Raw genomic sequence first — 19,152 nt, 5'->3', positions numbered from 1 at the left:
GCATGATTCATATACTGTACGGCTGAGTATAGCCCACATAGTGCATAGAATAAGAATGCTTTGTGCAATTAAAAAGTTAAGGGATGTTCACTGAACCATCAATGCCAATAAAGAACCTTTATTTAACGAGTGTACAATTCAAATGTACCATGTTTGATAAACTGATGTCTGATTCTAATATCGCGCTACCCTTAGCAGTCCTGTGATGTGTTTGCCAACAGCACTGGAAACAAAAAAGCAGTATTATTCTGCCCTCTATTGATGTCACATGGAAGCTCCCCTGAGTACCTGTGCTAAGCACATGTACTGTATGGATTAAAAAAAATGTACCACAGTGTTTCCAGTTTTAAGTTCTTTGCGAAATTACAAAACACTTTTCTTCTAACAACTGTAAAGCAGCTCAAGTTGACAAACATTGACTGGCCTGGGAAATCTTTAGGTGAGAAAATAGCAAAGGAAACCACAAATGCCAGTGAGAAACATTTTCTATTTTAAACCAAACTCTTCATGGTCTAACTGAAAATTTCCACCGGACCTTCTGAACTTCTCTCTACTGTAAACATTCTTGCAGTGCTAACCACAAGGTATCTAGAGGGAACAAGACCTTATCAGTTTTACTTGGCTGTTTTTTAATGCTTTGGGTGGGTCAGTAAAGTTTTTTTTTACTGATTTTTTTTTTTTTTAATCAAATGAATGCATCCCAGGTGAGCAAAGAGAGACTTCTTTTAAAACTGACTCTAAACTTTTGATGGTAGTATGTATGTAATACATAATTCAATGTACAGTTGAGGTCAAAAGTTTACATACACCTCGCAGAGTCTGCAAAATGGTAATTATTTGACCAAAATAAGAGGGATCATACAAAATGCATGTTATTTTTTTCATTTAGTACCGACCTGAATAAGATATTTCACATAAAAGACGTTTACATATAGTCCGCAAGAGAAAATAATAGTTGAATTATGAAAAATGAACCTGTTCGAAAGATTTTTAATACTGCATTGTTACCTGAATACACAGCTGTGTTTTTTGTTCATGAGTCCCTTGTTTGTCCTGAACAGTTCAACTGCCCGCTGTTCTTCAGAAAACTCCTTGAGGTCCCACAAATTATTTGTGTATTTGAACCCTTAGCATGACTGTATGATTTTGAGATGCATCTTTTCACACTGAGGACAACTGAGGGACTCATATGCAACTATTACAGAAGAGTTCAAATGCTCACTGATGCTCCAGAAGGAAACACGATGCATTAAGCTGGGGTGAAAACTTTTTTAAATTTAAAGATCAGGGTAAATTTAACTTATTTTGTCTTCTGGGAAACAAGTATCTTCTGTAGCTTCTGAAGGGCAGTGCTAAATGAAAATAGAAATATGATATTTAGGCAAAATAAGAAAAATGTACACATCTTCCTGTTCAAAAGTTTTCACACCCTAGCTCTTAATGCATAATTCTTTCTTCTGGAGCCACAGTGAACATTTGAACTTTGCACTCTAAATAGTTTTCACCAGATTTAACTTAAAAATCTTAGTTCAGCAGCTACCTTAAAATTTTAAGTTAAATCAGCTTAAAACTACGAGTCATTTTAACTTACTACAATAAAAATGAGTTGATTTAACTTGAATTTTTCCAAAAAAAATTTTAAGGCAGCTGCTAAACTTAAGTTTGTAAGTTGAAACTGGTGAAAACTTTTTTACAGTGTGTGTAATAGTTGCATATGAGTGTTTCAGTTGTCCTCAGTGGGAAAAGATTGATCTCAAAATCATAGATTCGCAGAAAAACAATGAAAACCAAAGAATTTGTGAGACCTGAAGGATTTTTGTAAGAACAGTGGACAGTTTACCTGTTCAGGACAAACAAGGGACTTATGAACAACTATCACTAAATAAACAAACAAACAAACAAACAAACAAACAAAAAAATTGACAGTATGAACGGGATGTTTTTAACCATTCAACTATTATTTTCTCTTGTGGACTATATGTAAACATCTTTTATGTGAAATATCTTATTCAGGTCAGTACTAAATAAAAAATAACATGCTTTTTGTACAGTATGATCCCTCTTATTTTCTTTCTGTTGGTTCTTAATACCAGCAAGGGTGGTTGGCTTTGCCTTTCTTTTTTCTTGGTATATCGATGAGCTGCTTTTCTCAGAAATGTCTGCGAGATGCATAATGTGACAGTCTGACAGGAAAGTACCTTGGCAAGTAAATACACCCCTTCACATTACCACATATGATGTTTTCGTGTCACGTTCGCCATTTTTTTGGACAGGATGTCGCACACTGATGTTAAGAATCTGCAGTTCAGACTCACTATCACACCGTAGGTGTGAAACCCCAGGTTTCAAGAGTAGCTGATGAAAAGAAAGTGCAACTAGATAGTTGAAACAATTCACAATTTTAGAAATTATTAATTTATTCATATTTTAAATTAAAAACATCTGGATTTCATTTGATAACTGCAAAGGCACAACCATTCTCATGGTTCAGATTACTCAAAACACTGCCACACTCGTTTTTGTTTCTTTTCTTTTTTGACCAAGGAATGGAAACAACTTCAAAAAAGTGAAAAGGGAAATTCAATTTGTTATGAAAATGGCTGTCATACAGAGAGGATCCCCAGATCTTCTGATATGTTTCCTGTGGTTCTGTCAAGAGAATCAAAGGGAAAGAAAAAAAAACATCACGCTGGTTTGAGATCAGTCAGCATCTTGTGCGCTGCTCAGATATACAGCAGAAATAACCGTAGCTTACATATGCTGAATGACATATGATATAGAGTTTTAATGTACCGTAGGTCTCTCAAATCGATCAATAAATATGCCACAACACAAGAACAGAATTCAACAAACGAGTCTTAAGAGGGAAACAGCCGAAAGATCTTTCGATCTCCGCTTTTCCTAGCTACTATGGGCAGTGGTGTCAAGTTTGTTTGAAGGGTTTCAATAAAATATCTTGACCCAAATCTCAAATACACAGCAAACCATCAAATATGCACTAAACTGTGTTAGACAACGCTGTACACATCGAGATTGTCACTTTGTGACCATAGAAAAAAGTATGTAAGGACAGAAACATTTAATGTTTGGCAAGAGGGAAAAAGTGCAACAAAAAAACTGAGAGGTGAACATACTGGGGGGAAAAACCAGTGGCAAAACTGCTGTCATCTGCAGAGGTATGTATAGACTAGCCCTAAAAAAAAAAAAAATCAAAATACACAACCCAGCTGAATCACGTACACTCGTACACACGTACAGTGGACTCATGGGAAATTGAGTTTTGAAAGAGCCGGGCTATCATATATGGCATGGCAGTCACTGAAGGCATCAAGAACTAAGAAAGGTACCACTGACGAAAACAACTATCAACACTTCTCCACAGCCACAGATGGTCATTCGCACATGCACAAAAACACACGCGTTCACGCTAGCCGACGAAAACGATCCCGGGTCACTCACAATCGCACGAACAACACACGGATAGGCAGAAAGGATACATCAACGCACGACACGCACACTTACAGTCCATCTTTTCTCCCAAACAACCCTTTCAGGTTAACAAAAAGCTTGACTGAGCCAGTAGCCAATCAGAGTTCAGTCCGTCGCGAACGACTCTTAGGATCCAGTTGCAGCAGGTTTCATTTGTGTTCTTGCGTCGAGATTCGAGAGCTATTTTAGTGACCTCTACACCCTGTTTAAAAGTTTGATATGATTGGTGATCGTGTTCATGTTATGAGTGAGTGAGCACTATTTGTGTTTCTGTTTGCCTTGTGTGTATGTGCGTTTGAGACGTGGACAGGCATGGGAATGTACATACAAACATGTTGTGTAGATATGCAAGCTGCAGCATTTTGTTTTTTAGATGCATGTGTTGGTTTAAGTGCATGAAGGATGGGTGAGTGTTATGTGGGGTGTGTGCTTGTGTGTGTGTGTGTGTGTGTGTGTGTGTGTGTATTTAAGTTCTTAGTTATCCATGCTTCCTGTGGTGAACAGCACCCTCTGGTCGGTTCGGGCTAGCTTGGCGGGCGGTTCTAGAGATTCGTCCCCGATGGGGCCTCCATCGGACTGCAGAGACAACTCCTGACACTCATCATCGGTGTCTTCTTCTTCCTCCTCTTCCTCTTCTGAGTCACAAAGACATATAGAGATTGTCAGTTGTAAAACTACATGTTTTATTAAGTAGTGAAAATCATTTATAATCTGCCAGATATTTAAATTACAATGAAGTTTAAATTACATTTTACATTAGTGAAAATAATAATTACTTCATTTTAAATACATTTTGCCAAATTAACGCAATTTCATATATTTTTTTCAAAATATTGATTATACATTTGCTAATTCTATGACATAAAATGACATTAAAATTTAACTTGCATTAATTGTAAGTGACTGTAAATAATTTGAAATCCATGTAAAATTATTTTATAATAAATAAATGTATTTTTTATATTTATTTTTGTAATCGTTTTTCAAAATATTGATAATCCATTACATAACATTAAAATTAATTAATTATAAATTATTGTAAATAATCACTTCAATTTAAATAAATCTAGATTTGTATAAATTAAATGTATTTTATTTATATTTTTAATCTTTCAAAATATTGATAATATTTATGATATTATATTAATATACTATTTTAAATGACAATAAAATTACTGAAAATAATTGTTGCTCAATTTTAAAAACTTACATTTTTTTATTAGTGTTTTTATATTTTTAAATAACATTAAAATTTTAGTTAATTATAAACTACTGTAAAAAAAATAATCACTTTATTTTAAATACATACAGAATTTTATTATTGATTATTTATATTTTTAATTTTCTTTCAAAATATTGATCATCCATCTGATATTTTTAATAATATATAAATAATATAATTATTTATTTAATTAATAAGAATTTATATATTATTTTAAAATTACTATAAAATAACTGAAATAACTGATTATTGCTTAATTTTAAATACAGATATATTTTATTATTAAAAATTCTGTTTTTTTTATATTTTTGCTTTTTTCCCCAAATATTAATAATCTGTCTGATAATTATAATTACTTTAACATTACATTACATTTTTAATTAATCATAAATTACTTTAAATAATTATCAGTTAGAATTAGAATTTTATTATTTTATTATACTTTTTTAATATTTATATTTTCAATCTTATATTAAAATATTGACAATTTATCTATTTTAATATAATATAAATTAATCTATAATTAGTATATTATAGATTAATATATTATTTTAAAATGATAATAAAATTACTGAAAATAATTATTGCTCAATTTTAAATTTAAAAATGTTGTTTTTATATTTTTACCTTTTTCAAAATATTGATAATCCATCTGATACATTTAATTATTTTAACATTACATACAAATTTTTATTAATTATAAATGACTGTAAATAATAATCTCTTCATTTTAAATACAAAATATTATTTTATTATTTTATTATAAATCAAATTTATTTTTATATTTATACTTTTAATCCTCTTTCAAACATTATTAAAATGTCAGATGGATTATTAATATGTTATATATTATAGATTAATACATTATTTTAAAATTACAATAGAATTAGTAATAATAATTATTGCTCAATTTTAAATACTTATATATTTTAATATTAAAAATTAAATGTGTTATTAAATTTTTATATATTAATATATTATTTTAAAATGACAATAAAATTACTAAAAATAATTATTGCTTAATTTTAAACACTTACATATTTTATTATTAAGAATTCAATGTATATATATATATATATATATATATATATATATATATATATAAATACTGATAATCCACCTGATATTTTTATTATATATTATTTTAAAATGACAATAAAATTACTGAAAACAATAATTGCTTCATTTTAAATGCTTACATATTTTATTATTAAAAATTCAATGTGTTTTTATATTTTTACTTTTTTCAAAATATCCATCTCATAATTATAATTACTTTAACATTACAGTACATTTTTAATTAATTATAAATTACTGTAAACAAAAACCACTTTATTTTAGATACATATAGAATTGTATTATTTATAATTAATAATTATATTATTTTCTTTTGAAATGTTGACAATTCATGTGCTACTTTTAATAATGTTTAATTAGTTCAACATTACATTACAAATTGAATTATATATTACTGTAAATAATTACTTCTTCATACATATACATAACATTTTTATTATTTTATTATAAATCAAATGTATTTTCATATTTATATTTTTAATCTTCTTTCAAAATATCTGATTTTTAATAATATATATTATATGAATATATTATTTAAATTACAATAACATTACTGAAAAATATTATTGCTCAATTTTAAATACTTGTATATTTTATTATTAGAAACTCAATGTGTTATTAAATTTTTTCTTTTTGTAATATTGATAATTCATCTGATATTTTTAACAATATGTTATATATATGAAAATTACTGAAAATAATTATAATACTGCATATTTCATTATTAAATTAATATTCAAAATATTGATAATTTGATTATTATTAGTAGTAGTATTATCATCTGATAATTATTTTAACATTACATTAATATTTGCATTAATTATAAATTACTGTAAATCATAATTATTCTCTTCATAATAATGATAATTTATTATTATTATTATTATTATAAATTCAGTGTAGATTTTATTTAGGTTGGTTGGTTAAATTGTGGTTAGTTGCTTGTCTGTTGCTATGTGGAGATCTGAGATTTCCTAGGGTGTCTTGAGAAGTTGACTGATTTTTTTTTCCTCACTAAAATCTGAATTTAGTAAATGACAATTACAAAGTGACTTGATTAATGTGTGTTTGGATAAAACTACTAACCTTTATCAGGATCAAGTGGATTTAAACTTCGACCAAGACTTGCAAACTTAAAAAGCAAAAAAGAGAATTGTGACATTTAAAACACAACAGCCAGAATCGGACTTTCACAGTTCCTCAGTAATATCCTGTTATGATATGCACGATTGTCTTACTCACTGAAATGAGTAGTGTCTGAGATTAGCTAAAGATTTTTTAAAGAAGGTGTCTCTTTAAGCGTGTGTTTGTACCTCTCCCATGACTGCAATGGGAGTTTCACCCTTGGCCTGGGCAACTCTGTGCTCTATCAGATAGTACATGTACTCATCATAAAGCAGGCGGATTAGGTGAAATGAGCCGAAGCTTGCAGCACTGCGGAGAGTCAGGTCTCTGATCACCATAGAGCTAAAGAGAGAACAAAGAACAGATACAGGAAGCGTGAGAACCAGAAGAGCACAGTAGGGTGGGTAAGACACGTAAAAGGATGAGTAAAAGAGGGAAACATATTTGACATTACAGTTACTGGCTCCAACAGTCATTACAACTCTCTTTGAAAACCTAGTGTGCAATGAAAGGACTGTTACAAACCATAAAATCACACTTCCTTAGAGGATTCACTGCTTTAGATACATGTACAGTGCTTTGAGAAAGTATTCACACCCCTTCCTTTTTTTATGTTTTATGTTGTTACCTTACAACTTGAACTGACAACATTTTCAGGAACATTAAAAAAATTATTTCTAACCTCAACCTTTTTAACTCTAATTAACTAAAAACTCAATAATGTGCTGTGTATTAACTGTAGATATTAAATCTAGGATTCTCGTCATCTTGTTCTTCCTGTCAAATCGTGTCATCACAGTCTTGTATATAGGGTCCATGTAAGGACAACCTTTTGAGGCTCACCTGTAAAAACTCCATTTGAGCAGGAAGAGTTTAGCTGCTTTTGGAAAGGCAGCGCTAGATTGGTACGGCTTTAAGACCTGCGAGACTACACCATCCAGCCAGGCTGCCCACTGCTCCAAAGAGTTCTGCTGCTGGAGGGTCAGTTTGAAGTCCTGCTCCAGCCTCTGCACCACCCGATCCTCACATCGGCACACCCAAGAGGCCTGTTCCTAAAAGGGGAAAGCGCATGGGGATTCAAAAACCCCAACTAAATTAAATATCCATTAATATATATATATAAAAAATAGCTGATAATTTACTCACCACCATGTCATCCAAAATGTTTATGTCTTTCTTTCTTCAGTAGAACAGAATTAAGGTTTTTGAGGAAAACATTCCAGGATTTTTCTCCATATAGTGGACTTCAATGGGGATCAATGAGTTGACGGACCAAATTGCAGTTTCAATGCAGCTTCAAAGGACTCTACACAATCCCAGCTGAGGAATAATGTATGAAAATGTATATACTTCTTAACCACAAATGCTTGTCTTGCTTGACTTCACACATTACATAGTCACGTTGGAAAGGTCACTCATGACGTAGGCGGGAGCAGTTTCAGTGCAGCTTCAAAGGGCTCTACATGATCCAGCTGAGAAATAAGGGCTTTATATGGCCAAACGTTCAGCCATTTTCTAAAAAAAAGGTACAGTTATTTTACTTTTTAACCACAAATGCTCATCTTGCACTAGCTCTGCGATGCATGTGTGCGACTTCACGAATTCCATTATGACTTTGGTAAGGTCTTGTGCGGTTAGTATGTGTACTTCGGTTCAAAAAGGTAGGGTCAGGCGAAAAACTCTTGACTTTTGGATTTGTGGTTAAAAAGTTTATACATTTTCATTTTTATTAGAAAATGACAGATCATTTTGCTAGATAAGACCCTTATTCCTCAGCTGGGATCATGTAGAGCTCTTTGAAGCTACATTAAAACTGCAATTTGGACCTTTAACCCATTGATCCCCATTGAAGACCACTATATGGAGAAATCCTGGAATGTTTTCCTTAAAAGCTTTAATTTCTTTGCGACTGACTAAAAAAAGACATGGACATCTTGGATGACATGGAGGTGAGTAAATTATCTGAAAAGTACAAAAATTATAAAATTTTATTTGGGGAAGTTGTTGGACCCTGTGTGAGGAAAGTTAGTAAGTTTTAGACAAATGCAATCGCATTAACTAGCATTTTTTGGGAAAAGAAAATGAAATTGATTAGATGACAACAGAAAGCTTACCCAACAGTAAAATAAACTACATTTTTAAATGACCCCATATCTTTATACTATTCTGGCCTGTAGATATGGCTCAGTTCCCTTTAGCAAGAGCCACTAATAACGATACTACTCTCAAAATTTCTCAGAAGGCTAGTATTTCCCATTTTGGTATGGACTCGCAGTTAAAGCTATGACCAAAATGCAACCAAAATACTTTTAAATGCCACAACGGTTGATCCAAAAACTTTAAAGACGTCCAAAGATGTTAACTTAAAAAAAGTGACATTCAAGAGAAAAAAATTACTTTTAGCATTATTCACTCGCCACCATGTTGTTCCAAACCTCTGGAACATTACAAAATATATCCTGAATAAATGATAGAACATCTTCAAAACATCTTCTTTAATGTTGTGCAGAAAAATGTCATAAAGATCTGAACAACATGAGGGTGAGTAAGTTTTTGGGTGGACTATCCCTTAAATATGTGTACCATCAGTCACTTAATATACTGTACGTAAAATCATCCACTAAATGACTACTGACATACTCACCATAAGCCCTTTTTGAATGACTTTCAAGGAAATGAACTGCATGTTATGCTAAACACTCACTTGTGTTTCCGTTTCCCTGACAGTTTGACAGACCACAAACACCTACATGCATGCCAAAATTGAATTGGTGATGTCTCAGATGGTGAAACATTAAAGCTCTAGTTCAGCCTTAGTAGAAACAGTGTTCAGCCTCAAATCTGAGTGGGTTGTGAGTGATTTGTCCAGTCACGCATATACCTGCACATTGGCAAAATCCACTCTGTTGAGATCGCTGAGCATCTGGTTGATCTGTGCGGTGTTTTGCAGGACGGCACGAGCTGCCTGGGCCAGGTGGTTTAGAGAGGTGTACCTGCGCAGGGTCTGAGCAAACGCACTTGCAGACGTCACCTAAACAAAGACAGATTCACAAAGAAAAGAGTTATCTTGTAACTCTTGGATTTACTAGGGATTTTGTTTTTGCTATTAAATATTATTTATTATTTATGCCTTAATGCAGATGTGACCTTTGCATTCTCCCAAATGAAATTCATTAGGGAAAGTTTACGAACTCTTTCAAACCCCCCTGGTTTAGTATCGTATGTCTGACTATGCGTCATAAGTACACAATTTTAGCTTCCTGTCAGCATTAGTCATTCATAAAACAGAATTTTTGTGGTATTGACTGTACTGGTTGACTCATAAAAGAATATAAAATGTTTCCATGGTTAATGCAGATAACTAGTGAAAGGTGGCTGATAAAATACAAATATATTGTAAAAAAATAAAAATTAATGAAAGCAAATGAGACGTACACCACTGTTTAAATGTTTAGGGTAGTAAAATGTTAAAATGACAAAAATAATCAGGGTACTAAGTAAAGATCATGTTCCATGAAGACATTTTGTACATTTCCTACTGTAAATATATAAAAACTTGATTTTTAATTAGTAATATGCATTGCTAAGAACTTCATTTGGACAACTTGAAAGGCGACTTTCTCAATATTTAGATTTTTTTGCACCCTCAGGTTCCAGATTTTCAAAAAGTTGTATCTCAGCCAAACATTGTCCTATCCTAACAAACCATACATCAATGGAAAGCTTATTTATTCAGCTTTAGATGATGCATAAATCTCGCTTATGAGTGGTTTTGTGGTCCAGGGTCACATTTTTAAAATATAATTTATTCCTGTGAAGCAAAGCTGAATTTTCAGCATCACTGCTTTAGTCTTAAGTGTCACATGATCAATCTAGTATCAATCTAGTATGCAGATTTGCTGCTCAAGAAATATATTTTTGTGGATACCATTGTGTTGTGTATTATTTTATCAGCTATTTGAACACTCGTTCTGACGGCACCCATTCACTGCAGAGGATCCATTGGTGAGCAAGTGATCATCTGTTGGATGATCATCTTGGATGGTCTGAGGGTGAGTACTTTTTAAGCAAATTTTCATTTTTTGGTGAACTTTGTTTCTAAACGTTAACAATTTGTTGCGAACACTGACCTTCACACGAACCATCTCTTCAGGAATGTTCATCATGGCGTTAGTCAACCAGCTCTCAAGACTTTTCGCAAAGTTTCGGATGGCTTGTGTTAAGGCACCTGGAGAAGAAATTACGATACTTCAGCAAAATATATGATTTTGTGTGGATGATTCGCCCATAATTGGTGCCCCAGCAGCTTGAATGCTGACCCACATCCAAATTGGCAAGGAGAATGTGAATGTGAGTAAAAATAGGCCAATCTTGGCAAAAAGTGACTCACCTGATGGATCACCACAAGCTCTGGCAGATACTGCTGCATAGTAATAAGTAAATCTGTATTGAGGGAACATGCGGGAACTCACTGGGAATAGGTCTCAGAACGTCTGGAATGAGCATTTCCACCAGGCCCTGGTACAGTGTGTTGTCGCAGTCACGACTCCAGCGAAGTACTGGATCGTATTTACAGAGCAGCACCAAACATGACTTGGGCAGCCGCTTCTCAGACTCGTCATGCCTAAGATAGCCAAAGAAAACAGATAACAGATAGTTTATTGTCTCTGTCTCTTTATTCATTAAAGGCATAGTCGACCCAAAAATGAAAATTCTGTCATTAATTACTCACTCTCATGTCCTTCCAAACCTGTAAGACCTTCGTTCATCTTCGGAACGCAAATTAAGATATTTTTGATTAAACCCAAGAGTTTTCTGACCCTGCATAGACAGCAATGCAACTGACACATTCAAGGCCCAGATAGGTAGTAAGGGCATCATTAAAAATGTTTTATCCAGCGTTTGGTTCTTTTGTGTACAAAAACTATTCTCGTAACTTCATAAAACTGCGGTTGAACCACTGATGTCACATGGACTATTCTGTCAATGTTCTTGGTACCTTTCTGGACCTTAAACGTGGAAGGAACCTTGCTGTCTATGGAGGGTCAGAGAGCTTTTGGATTTTATCAAAAGTACCTTAATTTGTGTTCTGAGGATGAACAAAGGTCTTACAGGTAAGTAATTAATGACAGAATTCTCATTTTTGGGTGAACTAACTCTTTAGTGCTCGCCCTTGCTCAGCAGAACAAACTTAATAATAACTAACCATCTAAATAAAATCCTCCTGAAAGAATGAAACCATGACATGTAGTATTAGTCTAAAGGGGTTTGTTGTGCTGAGAAGCAAACTTACACAGCTAGTGTTGCTGACTCTCCTGCCTGACTTTCACTGAACCTCCAAAATGTTTTCCAAAGAGTCTCCACCAAAGGGAACTGAAGGTTGACCATCACATCCAGAATAGCCTGCAGAAAAACACAACATCAGTAAAACATCAACTTGAAAAGATATTTAGCTTTACACAGATATACATTGTGATGCCGACAGTCAACCTCTGGTTTCAAACCGAGAAGAAGGTGAAGACTCACTTCGCAGTGTTCTCTGTAGAGCAACTGAAAGCTTTTAAGATGTTCCAGCTCAATGCCGTCTGGTAAAGCTCTGCCCTGCAGGTCAACATCAGGGAATTCCGGGAGAGCTCGGGACGCATCTAAACATGAACGATAACAGCAACCATATCATGATTTGTTGGAAATATCCACTTGAAAGCTTTCACACATTTGACCTGGGGTTATGGTTGTTTCACATTTGTGATCCTGAACCACAAAACCAATCTTAAGTAGCACGGGTATATTTGTAGCAATAGCCAATAATACACTGTATGGGTCAAAATGATCGATTTTTTTTTTTTATGTCAAAAATCATTAGGATATTAAGTAAAGATCATGTTCAATGAAGATATTTTGTAAATTTCCTACTGCAAATATATCAAAACGTAATTTTTGATTAGTAATATGCATTGCTAAGAATGTCATTTGGACAACTTTAAAGATGATTTTCTCAATATTTAGATTTTTTGCAGATTTTCAAAAAGTTGTATCTCAGCCAAATATTGTCTTATCCCAACAAACCAAAAATCAATGAAAATCTTAGTCTTTCAACTTTCAGATGATGTTTCTGTGATTTTGTGGTCAAGGGTCACATTTGTAATTTAGACATTAAAGGTTTCCGCTAATGTCATGACTCACCTAGAAACTGCTGGTACTGTTGAACCTGGGTGCTGATGTCCGACAGACCCGAGCTCTGCTGCTGCTGCTGTTGTCCAGATCCCGAAGACATTCCGTTAGTGATTCCCTCCACCTTCTGAACTGGCTTCAACCTGCAGGGAGACAAAACCAGACAGACTTAGAAACACAGGAACCAGAGAGACTGATAGCAAGATATGAAAGAGAGCATGTGTGTCCACCTCTGTTTCTGGGAGAAGGGCTGCTGCCTCATTGCCAGGTGTTGCTGGTCCTCCATCAGACGTAGCAGAGATGAGCTCGCTTTGATCCGCAGTCCATAGTAGTGATATTTGGAATTCCCTCTGGAACAAACACACCAAAGCTTCAGTGCACCTGCATGACCTGAACCAGGGGTTCATGGAGGCTTTTAACCACGTATATGTGTGAATCACACACACATTACCATTCATTTTTTAAAAAGATTTTTATGTTTTTTTATGCTCACCAAGGCCGTGTTCACACTTGGCGTCTTTTTTGAGAAGAAAAAGTTGACTAGGGTGTTTTTTTTAGTAAAAAAAAAAAGCTGGCAGCGTTCTGTTACAAAAAGCAGCCGAGTGCGTCTTTTGTTGCTATAACAACAGCTGCAACAGTAGCGTAGTGCTGTGTGGTGAAGGAATGTCGAGAAAGAGCCTCTTTGTGATGTATATTATGATAGAGTTGTTTACTCATATCATACAACTCCTTGTGCTCCAAAACTAGTACGATAAGTTTATTTACCGGCAACTTCTCCCCTTTTTTCTTGTTTTTTGTTGTTGTTATGGAAACGATAGGTCCCGCTAAAGTTAACAGAGCTTGTCATCCCACGGAAGAGAGAGGGGCGGAGCAGAGCTCATTAGCATTTAAAGGGACATGAACCAAAATGCGTCGCTGTGAACAGAGCTGTTTTTGACAAGGTAAAAAAGGGTGTTGTTGATTTTAACCAAAGTATGTTATAGACTTTTCATTCAGACCCTATAGAATCCTATTAACTTGTGGGAAATGGGCATTCGATGACCCCTTTAGGTTTAGTTTGTATGGACTATGTTTAGATTTGACTTTTGTTCTATCTGCCCCTGTGGATTTGATTATCATTTTTTGTCCTTTTTTTGATGGGAGAATAAATCATCCCTGAATTTGACCACAACTGTCCTGCTTGTTTTTGGCCACCATCACAAATGTGACCATAGACCTCAAAACCAGTCATAAGGGTCATGAATAAATCAATAAATATACAATTACAATTTATATACTTTTTAACCTAAAACACTCGTCTTGTCTTGCTCTGCATGAGCTCTGTGTATTCCGGTTCAAGACAGTTAGGGTATGTCGAAAAACGCCCATCTCATTGACTACGTTTACATGGACACCAGTAATCTAATTAATGACCTTATTCTGAATAAGACAATAATATGATTAAGCTGTTTACATGAGTTGCTTTTAGAATATTCCTTTCATGTTCCCATTTTACATGTTATAGTACATAGATCGATTAATGACACATTAGGTCCACACGCGACGCTATCAGTTCATCTTCCTTATAGACTTTTGGATGTTTCGGTTTTAATTTTACAAAAACTTGAAGTGGCTCTGGACATATGCAACAATTTTTTTAGAATGTGTGAGTTAAAATTTGCCGTGGTCGCATTTGTGCGAGTGCATGCTGTGCTGCTCCAAAGCGTCTGCTCCATACAGCGAGCGTTTCAGAGCCAGTCAGTTTTCAGGAAAAAAAACACACGCAGGTCGAAAGCCAGTTTAGTTTTACTTTTTTTTTTTTTTTTTTTTTTTCATTTTGAAAACCCTGTTATCTTTGCCGTTTACCTCACATTACGCTTTGGAGGCTTTCTTTTATTTATTTTTTATTAATTGATTTGATTGCTCAGTGTTTGCGCGCCCTGTAATAAATTGTTTAGTCGGCATATAACACAGCATGTGATGGAGTCCATGCCTCGTCTTATTAGTTTTTGTTAATAAATGATATAAGCTGGTTTTATTTTATAGTTGTTATGCTGTTTAATTAAAAATAACAAATCCATCTTTTAAAAATTAGTTTTAATCTTAAAATTGATAGGTGTAGCCTATATATGTTAGCAAAACCAAGATCATGAATTCGATAGTAAAAGTGAAAAGCATCCTCCTAAGACATTCCAATAGCGGAAATCCCGTTCACAAAATTAAAATCACAAACAATACTAATGAAAAAGAACGGGTTGAATGTTAACTACATTTCCATAAAACTATAAATTATGATAATAGACAAACCATTTATCAGCAATGAGCATTGATTAATCCCATGTTGTAGCAAAAATAAATAAATAAATAAAAATGAAACCAAAGCATAAGCACGTGCGACCAACTGAGAGCATTAGCCGCGTTCCAGGCAACCCGTAACCCGTGTTTTTCCAAACTTCTACCCGTGAAAGTGCACTGGAAAGGCAGTCAAACCCGTGAATTCCCACCCCTGAACTCATACTAGATCGACGTACTACCAGTTCCAAGTTCTGACGTTACATAGCCCGCGAAACAACAATAAAGCCTCTGGGGTGCTGTGTTTATGCAAGTGGCACACGGTGGAAAATAGAGTTTAGGACAATATAACATTGCAATCAAATTATTAATAATATAGCTAAAACTAATAAATGCTTCGCGTGACTTGCCTGGAACGCTACAAAGACCTGAGTCGTGGTTTGAAGACGTGATTTACGAGCTCAAAAACCTGCCTGGAACGCAGCATTAGTGTGTATCCTGTCACAAAATGTGGCGAAAAGTCCTACACAAGGTGAATAGTGTGATTAAGGTGTGTACATGTCTTCCATAATGCGACTAAAATAGGAATACTCCACCTGTCTTAATTCGATTTGTGTTTACTCCGATTATGACTTTAGTCGGATTAAATTAATCAAAAATCTCAGTTTACATGGTTGCTTCTTAATCAGAGTATTATCTTAATCGCGTTAAAATCGGAATATTGTTGTCCATGTAAACGTACTCATTGTCTCCTCCAACTTCAAAAATCATTTCAAAATCATCCTACATCACTGTAGATGTACCGACCCAGTGTTTGCAAAGTGAACATGCAAAGAACATTAAACACCCTTAACAAAAAAGGTAAAACAGTGATGTAGGACGATTTTGAAGTTGAGGGAGAAAATGGAAAAAATAAGTTCAGGTAGAGCAAGACAAGACGAGTGTTTGAGGTTAAAAAGTATATAAATTGTAAATAAAAATAAATAAATGACTGATCGTTTTGCTAGATAAGACCCTTCTTCCTTGCCTGAGATAGTTTGAGATAGTTTGAAGCCGCATTTAAACTGCATTTTGGAAGTTCAAACTCGGGCCACCATAGAAGTCCACTATACTGAGAAAAATCCTGAAATATTTTCCTCAAAAAACATAATTTCTTTACGACTAAAAAAAAGAAAGACATAAAGATCTTGGATGACAAAGGGTTGAGTACATTATCTGTAATTTTTTGTTTTGGAAGTGAGCTTTTTGAAAAAGAACACTGATCAAAATGAGAGAACATTTAAGGCCAGGACACACCAAGCTGACTTCAAAAAACTAGCAGCAACAAAAGGCAATGGTGTTGTCGCCTCGCGTTGACAGTGTCTGGACCAAAAAGCTGGGTGTGAACACACCAACATATTGAATCAGGCAAACTGCCACCAACATGAGCCCAATGAGAGCACCCCAAACACCCCAAACAAACTAGCCAGACAGACAGACACTGGCCGATGGTCTGGTGTGTCCCGGACTTTACCTCCAGATACCTCCAATTTATTAGTCCTTATCTAGCTGGTGTTAAGATTGCAAGATGGTGGGCCACTCTAAGGTGACGGAAACCCTGCGACAGGAGGTTGTCCAGATGAAGGTTAAAGAAATTACCCTTTTAGCCATAGCAAGAGAAGCTGGTCATTTCAGATGTGTGATTTCTTACAATGACGCTAATTTATTCAAGTCCTCCAAAAAGGCTGGTCATCCACATAAGATAAATGCACCAGACAGGATAAAACCACGGTCACACTAGACTTTGAGCATGCAAAATTCCCTCGGATGATGCAACAGTCGTGTTATGACGTTATGCTCTGCAACGTCTTTTTGAAAAGTCAAATTCAACACATGACAAAAATGTAAAAACATACAATCTACTGCAGTTTTAAATTTAAAGTTCTTTTCATTCATACGAGGTTATGCTGTGGCGTATTGATCTGCTGTTGGTCACACGGTCAGAATTCACCAAGCTTGAACTTTGCAATGCAGCGAAATGCAAAAACTTTTCGCACAGGCTTGTGTTTTCGGTCTGACACATTTGCATGCGTACGCATGGAAGTCAATGGAACGAAAAGGTGCAGTGTGACCGTAATGGGGAATCGGTTCAACACTGCAGCTGGAATTGTTTGCCAGTTCAGTGCTGAACAGGGTCACGATCTGACTTGGCATGTTCAAGAGAAGTCGGACTGAAAGTACACAATGACGAAACCTCACATTTGCTTGTGGAGCATGTTGTATGGAGAGAAAGGACTTGTCCAAAGTTCACTTTAATGATGAGAGCAAGTTTAAAGGTGCCATAGAATGCATTTATACAACATTTTTAAATTGTTCTCTGATATCTACATAGAAGGTATATGGCATAGGAAAGGGCAAAAAATCTCCAGAAATGGTTTTACAGGTCCATTTACAACCCTAGGATTTGTCCCTAGAATGAAATGCTCTGTTATTGCCTTATTTGGAAGCTTCATGAATATTAATGAGCTCTGCTCTGATTGGATGTTTCACAGACTGGCTCAACTCTATAGCTCGCACATGGATAAAAATATATATTTAATTAGGAGCTCTAGCCGCTTTTAATATGCGGTTTGTTGAATCTGCCGTTTTGAATCGCCGACATTTTAGTCTGATTACTGTGATCGCATGTGCTCTGTGTAACGTTATAATGCAGAGGGAGTGCTTCTTACCACACAAGTTGAGCTGCTCGTCAGTGATTCTCAAGATCTGTAAATCTTTCGCCATCATCAGCGCAGTTATTTCTCCATCATCAGGCTGTTATTTCTCTGTTTATGTGGTAAGTGAAATCCTATGAATTGCAATGTAACAGGGTAGCGCTAGCATTAAGCTAACCATGTCCCTTGAGTGACTCGCCTTGTTTAACTGTTGTACTGACGTTAGTGATGATTGGGCGATGCAAATGTAGGAGGCGTAACTATTAACCATCTCGGGAAAATTTCGTAACAGTCTCTGTTATGTTGGAATTGACCTATTTTTCGGTGGTCTTTTGCAAACACTAGATTTATATAAGAAGGAGGAAATGTTTGTGTTTGAGACTCATGGTATGTCATGTCCATGTACTGAACTGTTATTATTTAACTATGCCAAGGTAAACACAGTTTTCCATTCTATGGCACCTTTAATTTATTTTGGTCTCATGGGAAACATTTTGTTTAGCATCAAACTGAGAAAAGGCTGAAGCCCAAGTGTGTAAAGAAGTCGGTGAAAGGTGAAGGAGGAAGTGGTTTGGGGGATGTTTTCTACAACAGGAGTTAGGCCTCTTATACAATTACATGGCAGGGTGAATGCAAATGTTTATCAGAACTTCCTTCAGCAACATGCAGTTCAATTTAACTTGGACAAAAATAATATATATATATATATATATATATATTTGTTTTTGGAAAAATTAATTCTCTGAATGAATTGGTTTACTAAAATAAATTTGGCTCTACCAGTTAGAAAGTACATGTTAAGTGATTTCTCTCACCGTGTGCCCAGGCGCCTGGTCCTCAACCCCATGAACACCGAGCGGATGAGTTTTCCGAAGGATGCCGCATTGACAGGTTCCAGCTTTTGCTCCTGACAGTGCAGCAGGTAGTGGCAGTAGAGAGTAGACCGGGGCAAACTCACCCCTTCCGCTGTCTCATAATTATCCAACAACCACTGCACCTGAGGGCCAGAGGACAGCTGCCGGGATAAGACACACACACAGCCACACACACACTCAGACAGAGAGCCCAGGCTAAAAGATAAAACAGACAACACGCAAACCCGTG

The 19,152-nt window shown here is 35.1% G+C and overlaps 1 protein-coding gene across 2 annotated transcripts in view; it reads right to left on the bottom strand.

The window, feature by feature from the left end:
- Nucleotides 1–2,448: 2,448 nt before the first annotated feature.
- The window catches only part of rfx1a (regulatory factor X, 1a (influences HLA class II expression)), a 32,697-nt gene continuing 15,993 nt past the window's right edge, over nucleotides 2,449–19,152 (bottom strand). Inside the window, exons 7-18 of one of the 2 annotated variants that reach the window (XM_073833568.1) lie at nucleotides 18,864–19,063; nucleotides 13,315–13,434; nucleotides 13,097–13,227; nucleotides 12,440–12,558; nucleotides 12,207–12,316; nucleotides 11,386–11,537; nucleotides 11,044–11,141; nucleotides 9,795–9,944; nucleotides 7,757–7,965; nucleotides 7,102–7,255; nucleotides 6,875–6,920; nucleotides 2,449–4,124 (exon numbers count right to left, since the gene is read on the bottom strand). In XM_073833568.1, the coding sequence (XP_073689669.1) occupies nucleotides 3,964–4,124; nucleotides 6,875–6,920; nucleotides 7,102–7,255; nucleotides 7,757–7,965; nucleotides 9,795–9,944; nucleotides 11,044–11,141; nucleotides 11,386–11,537; nucleotides 12,207–12,316; nucleotides 12,440–12,558; nucleotides 13,097–13,227; nucleotides 13,315–13,434; nucleotides 18,864–19,063 (1,650 nt within the window). In that variant the 3' untranslated portion in view covers nucleotides 2,449–3,963. The remainder of the gene's footprint in view (nucleotides 4,125–6,874; nucleotides 6,921–7,101; nucleotides 7,256–7,756; nucleotides 7,966–9,794; nucleotides 9,945–11,043; nucleotides 11,142–11,385; nucleotides 11,538–12,206; nucleotides 12,317–12,439; nucleotides 12,559–13,096; nucleotides 13,228–13,314; nucleotides 13,435–18,863; nucleotides 19,064–19,152) is intronic. The other variant, XM_073833569.1, reaches the window with a different exon arrangement.

This window comes from Garra rufa, chromosome 1 (assembly GCF_049309525.1).
Source record: "Garra rufa chromosome 1, GarRuf1.0, whole genome shotgun sequence".
Taxonomy (NCBI): Eukaryota; Metazoa; Chordata; class Actinopteri; order Cypriniformes; family Cyprinidae; genus Garra; species Garra rufa.
This window is presented reverse-complemented; position numbering and strand designations above follow the sequence as displayed.